Here is a 15950-nt window from a genome sequence, read left to right as displayed (position 1 = left end):
GGATATACTGTGGTAAATAACTCAGCTGATTCATCAAACTCCGTCTACCATCTTCAAACACCAGTTAAGCCTGTGAAGGAATTCTTCATTTACCTGAATGGCTGCATAAGCAAAAATATTCAAGCAACTTAGCACCTCACTCAAAATTTTCTGCAGTTAATCAACTTGACTACTCCCACAACACCGCTTAAACCATCAGATCTGCCAGGGGCAGCTGGCCCACAGAATATCAAGCCATCACTCCACTGACTTGAATCATTGGAATTCACCATCCAATAACCACTTGTAGCATCACAGAGGATTGCAGTCATTGTCAAGGTAGCATCTCAGTACCACTTTCTCATAGCCAAGCATAGACAGCAAAAGCTGAAGCTACACACATGCTGGAGAAACTCAGTGAGTCAGTCAATATTTTGACTAAAAGATAGAAGGTAGATAACCAATATAAAACAATGAAAAGGAGGAGTGGAGTAAAAGCCAGCAAGTGATAGGTGGGTTCAGCTGAGGAAAGGTTATAGGCAGATGCAGAGGGAGAGTGGAAATAGCAAAAGAAACTGGGAGGTGATAGATATGCTGCCAGATGCCCACATGAAAAGGAAAGGATTAAGTAGCAATACATTTTCTTCCTGATCATAATCAAAATAGAAGTTGATCAGAGCAAAAGTAATATGCTTCATATAATGAGCAAATAAAGTATCAGAGGGGTATTTATTCCAGGTCACTCCTGCTAAAGTCTAAATTTTATGTACCTAAACGTGGTGCATGATTAGCCTCTGCAAACTCAACTCCACTGAAAAGTATTACATCAAAATAAACTCCACTCAGCCAAGATTCATCCTGAACTCTCCAATCTTAAATCAGATTAAGTCACATTTCCTTCTAGTCACTCTTCCAAATCTGGCCCATTCTTCATTGTCTCCTTACACTCCTTCGTTAATAGCAAAAACATGAATCTTATTTGAAAACTTTGGGGGAACCTCCAAATCTTGTGGTCTCCCATCTTGGTAGCTTGGTGTCAATTTTGTTATTCTGCACAAAAATTCACTGTTAGTTATGCCATCTTTCAGATCTAATATAGAATTTAAGCCCTGTTATCCATGAAGGTCAAAAAATACATCAAATCTATACCAACAATGAGCAAGGAAGTTATTCCCCATACTTTGGTCAATAGCTATCCATTAATGAATATATTCCGTTATTATGACAATTGTTCTTTATGGGAGCTTCTTGCATATAAACCACTATCTTCAACATTACAACAGTTTGCTGGTTGTAAAAAAAATCTGAGAACTTTTCAAAATTATCTAAAGATATTTTAACTCTTTTCTATCAAAATGAACTATGAACAGGTTAACACAAAAATCTTTAATAAAGAGTTCAATGCTTTAAAAATAAGATACAGACAAGATGAAACTCTTTTCCCCTGGAAAGTGATAAGCCAATGAAACAGTTTACATCATCTTTTCAGGAAGAAAGTATTTGAACATTTTTAGGGTAGAGGGGGAAGAATTTTTATAAACAAGGGGATGAAAGGTTATGTGGGGCAGATAGCAATGCACATCAGAAGGTACATTGAGATTACCCAAGATAGTAGAGGACACTTGAGGGGTCAGAATCAGAACTATTAACACTAAATTAAATGACATGAAATTTGCTGTTATGCAGCAGCAATACAGTGCAAAGCCAAAATTACTATAAATCACAAAACTAAATATTGCAAAATAAGGAACAATAAGATTAACTTGACTGTACAAATACTTGTCTAAGAAAATACATTTTGTACACTGCACGCCCTCCTCCTTGTGATTTTGGCTGAGAGAAATATAGGTCCACACGCGAACTGCTTTCTCTTTAACAAGGTCACAGTACCTTTGATATCCACAAGAACTAAGATTTCATTCAAATTCTCACTGGAAGGTTAGCAATTCCAATAACATCTCTGATCTTGAATATCATAGCAGATTGGATTACAATGCTGGTTTTCTTGCATGCAACTCGAGTGACATTATCTCTTAATGGTTAAGAAAAGGACATTAATGAAGAGACCTTCCATTGCCTCAAAACTGAACACCCTTGGACCATGTTATTTGCTCCAGCTTGGGCTTCCAACAGAAGCCGAGCTTCCAGTTAGTTGTTGTCATAGTCATACTAGTTAGGGGTCTTCAGTACTTATAAGAACAAATTTTAAAAATATAAAAAAAGGTACAAAAACACCCACATACTAAAAATGAATAAAATCAACTTAAATAACATAAGCATAACTACTAACTAAAGCCATCGCATCACTCTCCCACCCCCCCCCCCACCCCACCTCTACGTATATTCAATTAGGGACTGTCATGCTTACACCTCACTTAAAGCAGCACAGGCTCCAGGGCAAATTTCCCAGCCTTATGATAAAATCATCAGAGCAGTAAAAGGTTAGCCAACAATGTAAGATGAAAGATAAAATTTATTTGACCAAGTATGTTCACATTCCACAAATTCCACCTAACACTGAGTGGTTCCCACAGTGCTGGGAAATGGAACAAATGAAATTAAAATTATGCTAATTTGAAATGTTAACATGATTGTGAAATAACCTGTAATTATTTTAATGAATATAATCCATAATGTTTTAAAATAATAACCATGCCATCTTTACTTTGAAAGATTTCAGAGCTCAATGTACTAACATGTCTCAAGTTACAACACTATTGCAAATTGTAACTCTAAACACAGAACAACCGATGAACAACAATCTCTAGTCAAAATACTTTGCTTTTGCCATTGTGCCTGTCAGTTGTTTATTGTGTTGTGAACTGCGGTTTATGTCAGTTCAAAAAAATGTGATTTTTCAATTTTCATTCTAAACATCCATAGTATGCATATTAAAAAAAATTCAGAGTGTCACAGTCTTCAGGCCGTGTAAAAATTTGTTGGTCAGTGCAGCTGTAAAAAAAGAGGGAATATTGCAAGCAACCATTGACATAATTCTTAAAATGTCAGTTTCACATTCTCTCCTCCTTTGCCTTGTTCTTGGTATCCAAACACAAGAGCACAACTAGGCCATTCGGACCACTGAGTCTGCTGTGCCATTCCATCATGGTTGATGGATTATTCCTCTCAATCCCATTCTCCTGCCTTCTCCTGTAACCTTTGACACCCTTACTAATCAAGAACCTTTCAACCTCTGCTTTAAATATAGCCAATGATTTGGCCTCCACAGCCAACTGTGGCAATGAATTCCATAGATTAACCACCCTCTGGCTAAATAAATTCCTCATCTGTTCTAAAGTGGTATCCTTCTATTAAGTCTGTGCCTTCTGATTGCAGACTCTCCCTCGATAGGAAATATTCTCTCCACCTCCACTCTATTTTGGACCTACAATATTTGGTTGGTTTCAATGAAATTCGCTCCTCATTCTTCTAAAGAACAGCAACTACAGGCCCGGAGACATCAAATGCTCTTCATACATTAACCCTTTGCTTCCCAGAACCATTCTCATGAACTTCCTCTGAATCCTCTCCTATGACAGCACATCCTTTCTTAGATAAAAGGTTCAAACCTGCTCATAATGCCTCAAGTGCTTTCTGACCAATGCATTATAAAGATTCAGCATTACATCCTTATCATGAAAATATAACTTCCAATAACTGTCAAAGAAAGTAAAATATTAATGCTCAAACAAAAAAAATTCAAGTTGTCCCTTGAACAAGGTTCACCACAAATTGCTCATAACTGACACTTGATAAAGTTATGTAGTGGGATACTTTACCCCCTTAACCTAATTGATTAACCAAACTTAATTGATTAACCACTTAAAAGACCATATACTGTAGTTGGAAATGAATTTGACTATTACCATTTCAGATAGGTTCTTCTTGCTCCTCCGCCCTACCTTAATAACAAAAACTGAAGTAAGTACATCTCATGGAAGCTGCCTTTTCTCTGTATAACTAACACGGCTTAGCTTATCCTTAAATGGAGTAACAAATCCTCAAATTACTTGTGCCATAAGGATATCTCCAAACACTAGACAGACCTGAAGCCAAAACATTTTGCATCAGCTAAGAACACAAAATTCAATTCCAATCCCTTGATATTTATTATAGGATCTTTACAGAAATCAAAAATAGACTTTAATCTCTCTAGACACACTGCATTCATTCTTGCTTCTGAAGTTTAAAAAAAATCACAGTTTTAGCCCATATTATTTCTTCTTGTCATCTTGCTAAAGAAGTGTACCGTAATTTTAAATTTACAATTTGAAATTGTGATACATTTACAATAAATTTCAATAAATTTACAATTTGAAAATAATCAGTTATTTTAGCAATAATCTTTAAATTATAAATCTTTAAGCTTCAATATTTGAAATTTATTTCCTGTGTTTTGAGATTTAAATACATTATTAGAAGTGATTGCTAGTAAAATAACTTACAATTGTCATAAAGTGACAAGGAAGAAGGAAGTATGTGAACTACAATCAACTGTCTGAATTCCTTTTACATCAGGAGTAAGGAGCAAGCCTTGAAACAATTGATTTTTCAGGCATGTCTCTTAGTAAATAAATACTAGCAGTAACTTGAAAATATCTGCAGTGATTTTAATTCATATCTGGCTGCTGCAGAAATCATCTTGTAACAGAGTGGACAGTTCCTACATCAACGCGAGAATGATAAAATCCCATTCCATAGACATTTAATAGATAATGCAGAATTTTCAGGACCCCGAAAGAGCCTGCACCGAAGCCAAGATTTTGTCTACTCCATCAGGAATACCAGAATGCAAAAAAAAACGATTTTGGATATTGCAAAGGGGCTATCCCCTGGTTCTCTGGACAATTACCTCTCAACATTAATAAAAGAGATTGTCATCTCAGCTTTGTTTGAGAGATCTTGTTCGGTTTTTTTTATATAAATCAACAAATGCTCCAAAACTCAACTTAATTGAATGCAAGTTGCCCAAGACATCCTGAGAGAGTGAAAAAATGCAATTTGCCTGGAAGTTATTTACAACATGAAATAAACATGATTATCTGTCTCCAATTGGAAACTTAATGCAGTCCCTTACAAGATGCAATACACCTTAGCAACCAGAAATTGTATGCTTTCTGTTAGCAGCAAATTTCCAAAATGAGTAGTTAGATCATAAAGATCTCTGTATACTAATAATGCACACTTATTCACATTACAACGTATATCTTTTCAGCCTTGTACAGAACACAGTTTGATCTGTGAAATAACTTAACACTAGTTATATCAAACATTATACTAAATAACAGCCTATTCTCCACTGACTTAGTAACTTAAAAGCAAGACAAATGACGTGGCAATCTGTCAAAATGCTTTCTTTGAAATATACAGAAAAAGTTAACTTTTCAGGTTGAACACTGTTGATCAGAACTGTTTCAGTAGCTGTTTCTTCTTCCACAGATGCTGCATGACCCACAGAGTATTTCCAATCATTTCTGATTCTATTACAGATTTTTAGTAGTTTTTTTATTACCTGCTCAGCATCGCAAGTCACTTTTTAAAATATTTGGACTACTATATCTTTAGCTATTTACACTACCCAGGTAATCTGTCATGAATTAAAGGTGGCTCTATTGCTGCCATTTCTATTGTAAATACCACTACTCAGTAAATATGAACACTACCAAACACATTACTCTGATCTTATACTTGATATGAATGTACTGCTATGGATTGGTCACACATTAATAGGTTTGATTAGATAGTTTTCAGTAATACAACGCGGCAAAGAAATATGTTTGGCATCTGAGCTTCTTGTGAAATAGAACACGTTGGTTATTTGTCATTACTGATAATACCTTTGCCTATTATTATAAATAAATATATTGGGTTTATAATTGCTTAGCCTTGCTTCAGCCTCAAAAGCAAATATTAAAAGACACTTAATTGACATTGATTCCATGTCTGCTGCAGTTACGGATGCACTCAAATAAGCTTCATTTCTCCCTTTCTGTGCCTAACGATGAAGAACGAACACCAACCGGTAACCAAAACAAAGCTTCAGCAGAAAACGAACAGAACATAATTACGGCCACTACATTTTAAACATGAAGGAAATACGCTCAGGTTTCATTCATATATTTACCTTAAAATAGCGAATTTGTGGATCGAAAGGAAAGAAACAGACTAGCCGGATCTGTTAAACTTCATTAATCCCTTAACTAAATATTCTTTCATTTGAGCCACCCCACCTCCCCAAAACCTTTTGCACACAAACTTCATTAAAATTTGAAGGTAAGAATAATTCGACATAATACGCTTCATCAAGACCCTATCAGCCCGTCTTCGACACGTAAGAAACTGCAGAGCAAATAAATGCATCTTCGCGCCACCCAGTTCTCTGCTAATGTACTCTCGGGTTCAGGCTCAATCGATACTTCAAAATAAGGACTTTTTTATAAAAGCAACTTTACCACATGCAACGCATGATTGAATTACATGATTAGTCAGCTTTTTAAAAAATGCTGTTAGTTACAAATGGAAACTGAAAAGAGTTTCCTTATTACGAAGTTGAACTAAATCTTCTCTTTGAAGAGACGCTGCCACCACCATTTAGCAAGTGCGTTTCTGTTTCTTCTTATCCCCACTACTGAGGTGTTGGGGCGTAAAGATTCGGTTAGTGAATTACGAGCGAGTGAGACCAGTATGAAAATGTGATCCGTGTAATGTCTCTTACCATGTCCGCCGGTATACAGCTTGACATTTTTAATTGTATCCGTCTATCAACAATCACTCCCTGTTTTATCCGCAGAACTCTCCGTTCAATCTGCCAACTCCTTCCAAACAATCCGGATTGAAATCAAAGAAAGCAAAACCAACCACACGAGTTCGGTCTTCGAATCTTTCCGAATTAATGCAGCTCGAGTTGAGGTTTCGCGCAGACCGGAAAATTAAAAAAAAAATTACGGCCGGTGGTCTCCGCAAAGAGAAGGCGAGAGAGCCACTTGGAGAGGTGGAGAATCGTCGTCAAGTTCAAAATCGGCAGCAGACCCGAACTTGCTCCGCCGCAAGTTGGATACTGAAGCTACCCTTGAAAACAGACAGCGGCACCGTCCGTACTCAACAATTCAAGCGCCGACAGAAAAAGAAGCACGAAGTTGTCCCTTTCATATTCCGGTAGCAGAGCTCTTTAAATGCTCATTCTGCCTGCCCTCTCCTCAGGACAATCCCTCTGCAGCCGCCCGTCCTGTCATTTTCTTCCCTCTCTCAAACAAACATGGCGCATGGAGAGAAGGCTGATCACCCAGCGGCTGGGAGCTGCGTCGTTTCCGGCATGACCTGCGCGAGAGCCTGCTGGGAATTGTAGTCAATGCGCTGGAATATTACGACGCTCAAAAATCAAAGGGGCAGAGTGTTGACTACATCTCCCGCGAGGCAACGCGGACAGCCTGCCGCATTCCAAACGCACGATGCAAGCGCTCTATACGTCACGCATACGTTGCGTATGGATGACGTAAGTGGACATTTAAAGTGGGAGCCTACAAGCTAAGTACAGTTTTCTGGAGTGTTTAAGGAGAAAATGCTGGAAGCATTCCGTAGATATCAAACTGTACAAAACTGATGTTTCAAAGTGATGACTGTTTTTGATCCTTTCTCAACCAACTTAGCGTTTCCTACATCTCCAATTTGTATTTAAAGGGCACTCGGATGCACTGAATTTCACGGTAAATTCAGTATCAATGCCTCCAAACATTGAATCCAAGTGCCCTAAATGACTCCATAATACTTTTTTCAAGTATGGTAAATCAATATGATCCTGCTCAAAATGAATATACTTCCACTTTGCCACATTCAGTGTTGGCAACACTAGGCATTCCAAATTGGCAAACAAAACCAGTGGTGTCATCTTTAATCCATGTGCTTCATTACAACAGGAACGTCAGCAGTGGTTTAATTGCAACAATGTCTAATCCTGATGAAAAGCCATCAATATTTTTTCTTTTTTTCCACACATCAGCCAGCAATTCCTGTTGTTACTACCAGATTTGCACTGTTCAAACCAAGCCAATTAATGCTCTTGAATGGGCAGTTCTGCATAAAGAACCATACAAAACTTTTTTTAATGCCAATGAGCCTTAACTAACTGGGGGCGGGGGGGGGGGGGTGTTCTGTGAACCTCTGATATACAGTAATACAGCACAGAAAGAGACCTTTCTGATCATCAAGTCAATTCTGGCCATGAAACAAACAGTGATTCTAGATAATTCAATTTTATTCTCTTCAGATTACCTTTGACTCTATAATTCTACCATTCACTTGAGGGGCAAAGTTACAGAATCGAATTAACCTCATGGCACTAGAGAGCTCATGTTTTGATGAGAAGCTACGACTGTTTTCCATAGAGCAAACTAGACTGAGGGGTAATCTCATAGAGATTTCATGAGGGACATAGATAAGGTTCATGATAATGATCTTCTAACCCCAGAGAGAGGGGCCTAAGGCTAAGGTTAGAGGAGAATGATTTAAGGGGATCTGAGGGACAACGAGCTGTCAGTAGAAATAGTAGAGACAAGTACAATTACAATGTTCAAAAGACATTGGGATAGGTTTATGAATAAGAAAGGTTTAGAGGGATATGGGCCAGTGCAAGCAGGTACCTTGTACCTTTATCAGTGGGGATGAGTTAAACTAAAAGGATAGTTCCATTCCATATAACTTTCTGATTATAAGCCCACTCATCTTTAAGTTGTGAGGAAAAAACAAAGCATCTGGAGGAGCTGCGCACAGTCACAAGGAGGATGTGCAAACTCCATACAGGCAGGATTGAACCGAGCTGTAGGGCAACAGTTGTAATGCTTGCACACGCGCATGCCTCTACTAATATTATCATTTCAAATTACTCCAGAAGACCATTTTGTAAAATGTCATGCTCAAAAGATCATATGGTTTGGCTTTGTACCAACTGCAGCTGGTGTCATTATATTTTTTTCAGTACAGCAATCCATTTCAGTTTGTTGTGTTTTCTGAGGAACATTTCACACTTTGCTGTTACATGCATAATTCAAGTAATTTCATCAGGTAACTAGCCCTTGCAATCTGTATTAATAAATATGAACATTATCAACTGGATATCTATATTAGTCAAGTCAAGTCCAATTTATTTACAAAGCACATTTAAAAACAACCCACGTTGACCGAAGTGCTGTACAAACCATAACAGGCAGCTAAAATCACAAATACCAGAAACACAGATATAAACAACAAGGCACTCAGCTCATCGGCACAAAATGAACAATACATGATCCCAGCCAAAAATCAGCCACATCAGGAAGATTCAAACACTAGTGAATAATGGTGAGTTTTGAGCCTGGACTTAAGAGTCAGTGGAGGGGGCAGATCTGATAGGGAGGGGAATGCTGTTCCACAGTCTAGGGGCTGCAACAGCAAAGGTGTGGTCACCCCTGAACTTAAACTTAGATCACGGGGGAGCCAGGAGCCCCAAATCAACCAGCCTGAGGGACCTGGAATTAGAATAAGAAGGTCTGCGATGTAGGAGGGGGGCAACCCATTTAGGGCTTTATAAACAAACAGGAGAACCTTAAAATCAATTCTGAACCATACTGGCAGCCAGTGGAGAGAGGCCAGGATAGAAGTAATATGGTCCCTCTTCCGGGCACCTGTCAGGAGCCTGGCTGTGGCATTCTGAACCAGTTGCAGACGGGACAGGAACGACTGACTAATCCCAGTATACAGGGAGTTGGAGTAGTCCAAGCAGGAGGATATAAGAGCATGGATGATTTTCTTGAGATCTTTGAAAGAGAGAAACTGCTTGATATTGGCAATAGTACAAAGCTGGAAAAAACTGGTTTTTACTACTGCATTAACTTGCTTGTTAAACTTAAAGGCGGAATCAAATATCACACCGAGGGATTTGACATGGGTTTTGACAAGGGTGGACAGGTTAACAAGACTGTTGGTAATCACTTTGATGGAGTCAGGGGGGCCAAATAGGAGAACTTCAGTCTTGCCTTCAGCTGTAGGAAGTTCTGTGCCATCTGACACTTTATGTCCTCAAGGCAGTTCATGAGGCTGACTAGATTACTGTCAGAAGGTTAAGATATTGCAGACAATCATGACCATTCATAAAGAACTACTCAGTGTAATTCATACACTTAAATTATTTTGCCTTGGATGCCACAATCCATGCCAAATTGATTAGACTTCTCTCAATGTAGATTATTTGAGGATTAGTGGGCCTTAGTTGACTAATTTTCTGGTCTGGGAATATGGTTACTTGGGCAGGAACCCAGAGATAAATATTCCCTTATACTATTTCCACCTTTGAGATAGCTCAACAGACAGCCTGCACATTTGGCCATTCTCGAAGCTGATACTAGTTATTTTCATCATGGACCAAGATTTGCTTGTTGCATTTTTAATTAATGAAGTAAACCTTACTGTCCATTTAGTTTCCATGCTACATCAACATAACAAGCATTGGATTCTTACAATATGAAATAAGGTTTACCTGTTCATTTTGATTCTTGCTTACAAGCCAATATCTCTGTAAACTTGTGAAGTTTCACGGATACAAATGTATATTTCTTGCTGATTAAATAGTGTGAATTCCATCTGGTTCAATTCACAGAAGAAAGTATTTTATTCCCATATTGCAAGGCTTTTGGTGAGGTAAATGAAGATATTATCAGAAATTTATCACTATAATCAATGTTAAGAGCATACAAGTAACTTAACAACAATTAATTATGATATCACAAAGAACAGCCACACATTTTAATTCCACGTCCCATTCCCATTCTGATATGTCTATCCATGGCCTCCTCTACTGTCAAGATGAAGCCACACTCAGGTTGGAGGAACAACACCTTATATACCGGCTGGGTAGCCTTCAACCTGATGGCATTGTGGTGAACTACATATACCTGTCTGGACACGCCCCCTGCTGACTGCTCCTGTGGCTCCTCCCACAGACCCCTGTATAAAGGCGATCAAGGCCTGACCCCTGCCTCTCAGTCTCCAGGATGTAGCATGGTGGTCACTCACTGCTTGTTCCTTCTTCCAGTCAATAAAAGCCGATATCTCGCCTTACGTCTCAGAGTGAGTTATTGATGGTGCATCAGGCATGAACATTGACTTCTCTAACTTCTGTTAATGCCCCTCCTCCCCTTCTTACCCCATCCCTGATTTATTTATTTTCCCTCTCTTTTTCTCTCTCTCTCTCTGCCCATCACTCTTCCTGTTCTCCATCTCCCTCTGGTGCTCCCCTCCCTCTTTCTTTCTCCCTAGGCCTCCCGTCCCATGATCCTTTCCCTTCTCTTCAGCTCTGTATTCCTTTTGCCAATCACCTTTCCAGCTCTTAGCTTCATCTTCCCCCCCCCCCCCACCCCCAGGTCTTCTCTTATCATTTCGCATTTTCCCCTTGTCCTCCTACTTTCAAATCTTTTACTATCTTTTCTTTCAGTTAGTTCTGACAAAGGGTCTTGGCCTGAAATGTCGACCGTGCTTCTTCCTATCGATGTTGCCTGGCCTGCTGTGTTCCACCATCATTTTGTGTGTGTTGCTTGAACAGTTCTGTGTGTGCTGTTTAACTATGAAAAATGCCAAGATTTAAATTGTTACTAACCTTTGAAACAATATCCAACCTTTTCAGAGCTGTCAAGAAAAGCAATTTGCACTTTTTTATAAAGTTAACCTCCATGCCATTAATCAATCAACTTTCACTGCATCTGAGTTGAAACTAGAGCTGTCTGTGTCAGCCACAATGCAAGCTGCTAAATGAATTATACTATTGAAGAAAGAATATAGATTGTGTAAGAGAGAATCTAAGAAAGAAATCAGGAAGACAAAAAGCTGGCCACAAACTATCTTTGGCTGATAAGATTAAGGAGAACTACAAGATATTATGTAAGTTTATCAGGAGCAAGAGGGTGACAATGGAAAGAGTACATCTCCTTATGGAACAAAAGAGTAATTCACATGTGGAGCCAAGTGCTACAGCTGAGCTCCTGTATGAATACTTCTCACCTGTATTCACCAAAGAGAAAGGTATGGGAGATATTGAGCTCATGGAAGAGTTTATGGATAATTTATGGATAATTTGGAGGAGGCCACTCACTATTAAGAATTAACTGTTTGATATCATGGGATACACAAGGGTTGATGGATTCCTCAGGTCGGTATGGGAAGCCTAGGAAGAGATAGCAGGAAACCTGATGGAGAATTTTGTATTTTCATTGGCCTCTGTTGTGCAAAAAGACTGAAGAATAGCTAATATTTTCCTTTATTTAAGGAAGGCAGCATAAACAAACCAGGCACTACAGACCAATGAGCCTTATATCAGTGGTGGAGCAATTACTGGAGACGAGTATGAGACTGGATCTATGTACATTAGGAAGGACAAGGGTTGATCAGAGATAGTCAGCATGGCTTTGTCTGGGGAAAATATATGGAGGAATTTAAGGTGGAGGGTTATATGGGAGGCAGGGTTTAAGGTTCAGCACAGCATTGTGGGCTGAAGGGCCTAACTGTGCTGTATTGCTCTATGTATATGTTCTGAAATAATACCACATGAATTGGACTGTGTTTTGTGAGGAGATATCTAAGAATAATGATGAAGGCAACATGGTGCCCGTCTTGACCAGAGTAACACATTTCACAAAGTCCTGCTTGAAAGACTAGTCTAGAACGTTATGGCACATGGGCTCTAAGACAAGCTGGTTAATTAATTCAAAGTTGGCATGGTGACAAGCAATGATAGATTGTTTTTCTGACTGAAAGTTGTGACCAGTGGTGTACTCCAGGGTTAGGGCCGGAACTTCTGTTCTTTGTAATATATTATCAACTTGAATATGAACGGAAGAGGTATGACTGGCAAGTTTGAAGATGACAGAAGCTGGTGAGATTGTGAATAGCAAGGAAGGCTGTCTAAGGTCTCAGCATGATATGGATCAGAATGAATGTTGGGCAGAACCTTAGCAGAGGGAATTTAGTCCCAACAAGTGTAAGATAATATATTTTAGTAAGTCAATTAGGAGTAGGACATGTGCAATAAATTCTCTACCATTAACTGTATGTGGTGACCATATAAACATATAAAAATTACAGCACAGAATCAGGCCATCTCGGCCCTTCTAGTCCATGCCGAACGCTTACTCTCACCTAGTCCCACTGGCCCGCACTCAGCCCATAACCCTCCATTCCTTTCTTGTCCATATACCTATCCAATTTTACTTTAATTGACAATACCGAACTGATGCACCATCAATAAACTCTCAAAGACAAGAGGCAAACAACAGACTTTTATTAGCTGCAAGAAATGACCACACAACATCCTGGAGACTGGGGGGAGCAGTGCCTCCAACCGCCTTTATACAGGGGTCTGTGGGAGGAGCCACAGGAGCAGTCAGCAGAGGGGAGTGTCCAGACAGGTATATGTAGTTCACCACACGAACCTGCCTCTACCACTTCTACTGGAAGCTTGTTCCACACAGCTACCACTCTCTGAGTAAAGAAATTCCCCCTCGTGTTACCCTTAAACTTTTGCCCCCTAACTCTCAACTCATGTCCTCTTGTTTGAATCGCCCCTTCTCTCAATGGAAAAACATGACGCATGTCAATATGGTGGTGAAGAAAGGATGCTTGTCTTAATGGTTCAGAGCATACAATATATATACTGTGATATTATGTTGCAGCTTTGTAAAAGCACTGGTTGGGCCACATTCAGAGTAATGTGTGGAATTCTGGTTGTCACACTATCATAAGGATGTAATTGTACTGGAGAGGTTGTAGAAGAGACCCATCAGAATGTTGCCTGATTTGGGACTTTAATCATGGGGAAGAGGAGACAAATTGGATAGGCTACGTTTTGTTTTCCCTTGATAGAATGAGATTAAAAGGTAAAGAAAAATTATAGGAGGGAAAGATAGAGTAAACAGGACCTTTTCTCCATTGTAAAGGTATGAAAAACCAAAGGGCTTAGTGTTAAGATGAGAGGACTGTGTTTTAAAGGGAATTTGAGGGTTAAACGAGTCCTGATGAAACGTCTCAGCCTGAAATGTTGACTGTTTATTTCTCTCCATAAATGCTATCTGACCTACTGGGTTACTCCCAAATTTTGTGTGTGCTGCTTAAGATTTCCAGCATCTGCTGAATCTCTTGTGTCTTTTCACTGAGCAGGATTGCTATATAGAACTTGCTGCCAGAGGAGGTATTTACATGGGCACTTAAATGGACAAAGCATAGAAAACAACGGATATGATGTGGGAAAATGGAATTAACATAAATGGGCAAAAATTGTTGGCGTAAATGTGGTGGCCAACAGGCCTTCTTTGTTGTAGGACTCTGTGACCTTGTGGACAAAAGATTGATGCAATAAACTTTTAAAAGTGAAAAATTACATGTTGGTGAATGGGCTAGCTCTATATTTTGCATCTGAAAAGCACTCCCACATATAGCATGATACAAAGTGAAGCTTCTTTAACACTACTCAAAAAATGTACTTCAGATTTCTAACCATGTAGTGTAATACAGGTGTACCCCCCCCCCTTTTACAAAGCTAGATCGTTCCTATGAAACCTTACTTAAGCCAAAATGGCATAAAGCGAAGAACCGTTCATTTATATGGGAAAAGTTTTCGTAAAAGCGAAAATCCTCTTTGTAATGGGAAAACAGGTTACTAATGTAGGTCTTTTGTAAAAGCAAAGTGGCATAAAGTGAACAATTGTAAAGGAGGGGACACCTGTATTGTGTAATCCAGAGAATATCCAGTATCACTGAGAAAGTTATTAAGCATGCCTACTCAGCTATGGCTCGTATATCTTTGTTGTTCTAAACTTAAGCTATTATGTAGTGAACTGTTTAGAAGTATACCTGATGTAGTATTAAATTTGCGTAAAACTCTGTTGACATTTTAATCTCTTTTATGTAGTAAATGGAGAGCCTAAGAAGATGGGAAGGAGGATTACAATCAGATCAACAATGATTTTACTTCATGATGGAGCAGGCTTGAAGTGACCTACGCTTGCTCCATATGGGTATATTTATACTATACTAGGAGGCCAAGGATCAGGAAATTCTAACTCAAATTCTTTTTCAACTATCCTCTAACTTGTTTCTTCGAATTGAAAATTAAACATGTGAATATATGCATTATGAAATGATACTCAGATATTACCAGAGTCATAGAGACACGCAACATGGAAGCAGGGCCTTAGGCCCAGCTTGTCCATGTTGATCAAGAGTCCCATCTTAGCTTGTCCCATTTGCCCAAGAGCCTTTAAACCTATCCTCTTCATCTACCTATCCAAATATTTTTTAAGTGTTGTTAATATACCTGATGCACCATCAATAACTCTCTCTGAGACGTAAGGCGAGATATCGGCTTTTATTGACTGGAAGAAGGAACCAGAAGTGAGTGACCATCATACTACGTCCTGGAGACTGAGGCCGAGCATCAGGCCTCAGATCGCCTTTATACAGGGGCCTGTGGGAGGAGCCACAGGAGCAGTCAGCAGGGGGCGTGTCCAGACAGGCACACGTAGTTCACCACAATACCTACCTCAACCAATCAGTCTGGCATGCTCTGGGTCACAGTAGCTCCTCAGGCCGTTAAATCTCTCCCATTCTACACTAAACCTATGTCAAAGCAACACACACAAAATGCTGGCGGAATGCAGCTGGTCTGGCAGCACCTATAGGGAGAAGTGCTGTCGACGTTTTGGGCCGAGACCGAGCCTGGAAGGGTCTCGGCCTGAAACGTCAACAGCACTTCTCCCTATAGATGCTGCCTGACCTGCTGCATTCCACTATCATTTTGTGTGTGTTGCTTGAATTTCCAGCATCTGCAGATTTCCTCGTGTTTGCCTAAACCTATGTCCTCTGGATTTCCTGACCCCAGGAATAAGACTGTGTTCTTTCACTCAGTCCCCCATGATTTCACACACCTCTATAAATCAATCTCATTCTCCAACGTT

At 39.4% G+C, this 15950-nt stretch overlaps 1 protein-coding gene across 1 annotated transcript in view; it reads right to left on the bottom strand.

Annotated features, from left to right (window-relative positions):
* ubl3a (ubiquitin-like 3a) overlaps nucleotides 1–7273 on the bottom strand; it is a 56398-nt gene extending 49125 nt beyond the window's left edge. Inside the window, exon 1 of the mRNA XM_059964124.1 lies at nucleotides 6695–7273. Within this exon, the coding sequence (XP_059820107.1) occupies nucleotides 6695–6721 (27 nt within the window). The 5' untranslated portion in view covers nucleotides 6722–7273. The remainder of the gene's footprint in view (nucleotides 1–6694) is intronic.
* Between the last annotated feature and the right edge of the window lie 8677 nt (nucleotides 7274–15950).

Source organism: Hypanus sabinus, chromosome 3 (assembly GCF_030144855.1).
Source record: "Hypanus sabinus isolate sHypSab1 chromosome 3, sHypSab1.hap1, whole genome shotgun sequence".
In the NCBI taxonomy this organism is placed as follows: domain Eukaryota; kingdom Metazoa; phylum Chordata; class Chondrichthyes; order Myliobatiformes; family Dasyatidae; genus Hypanus; species Hypanus sabinus.
The sequence above is the reverse complement of the archived record's forward strand: the minus strand, read 5'-3'. Positions and strand labels throughout refer to the sequence as shown.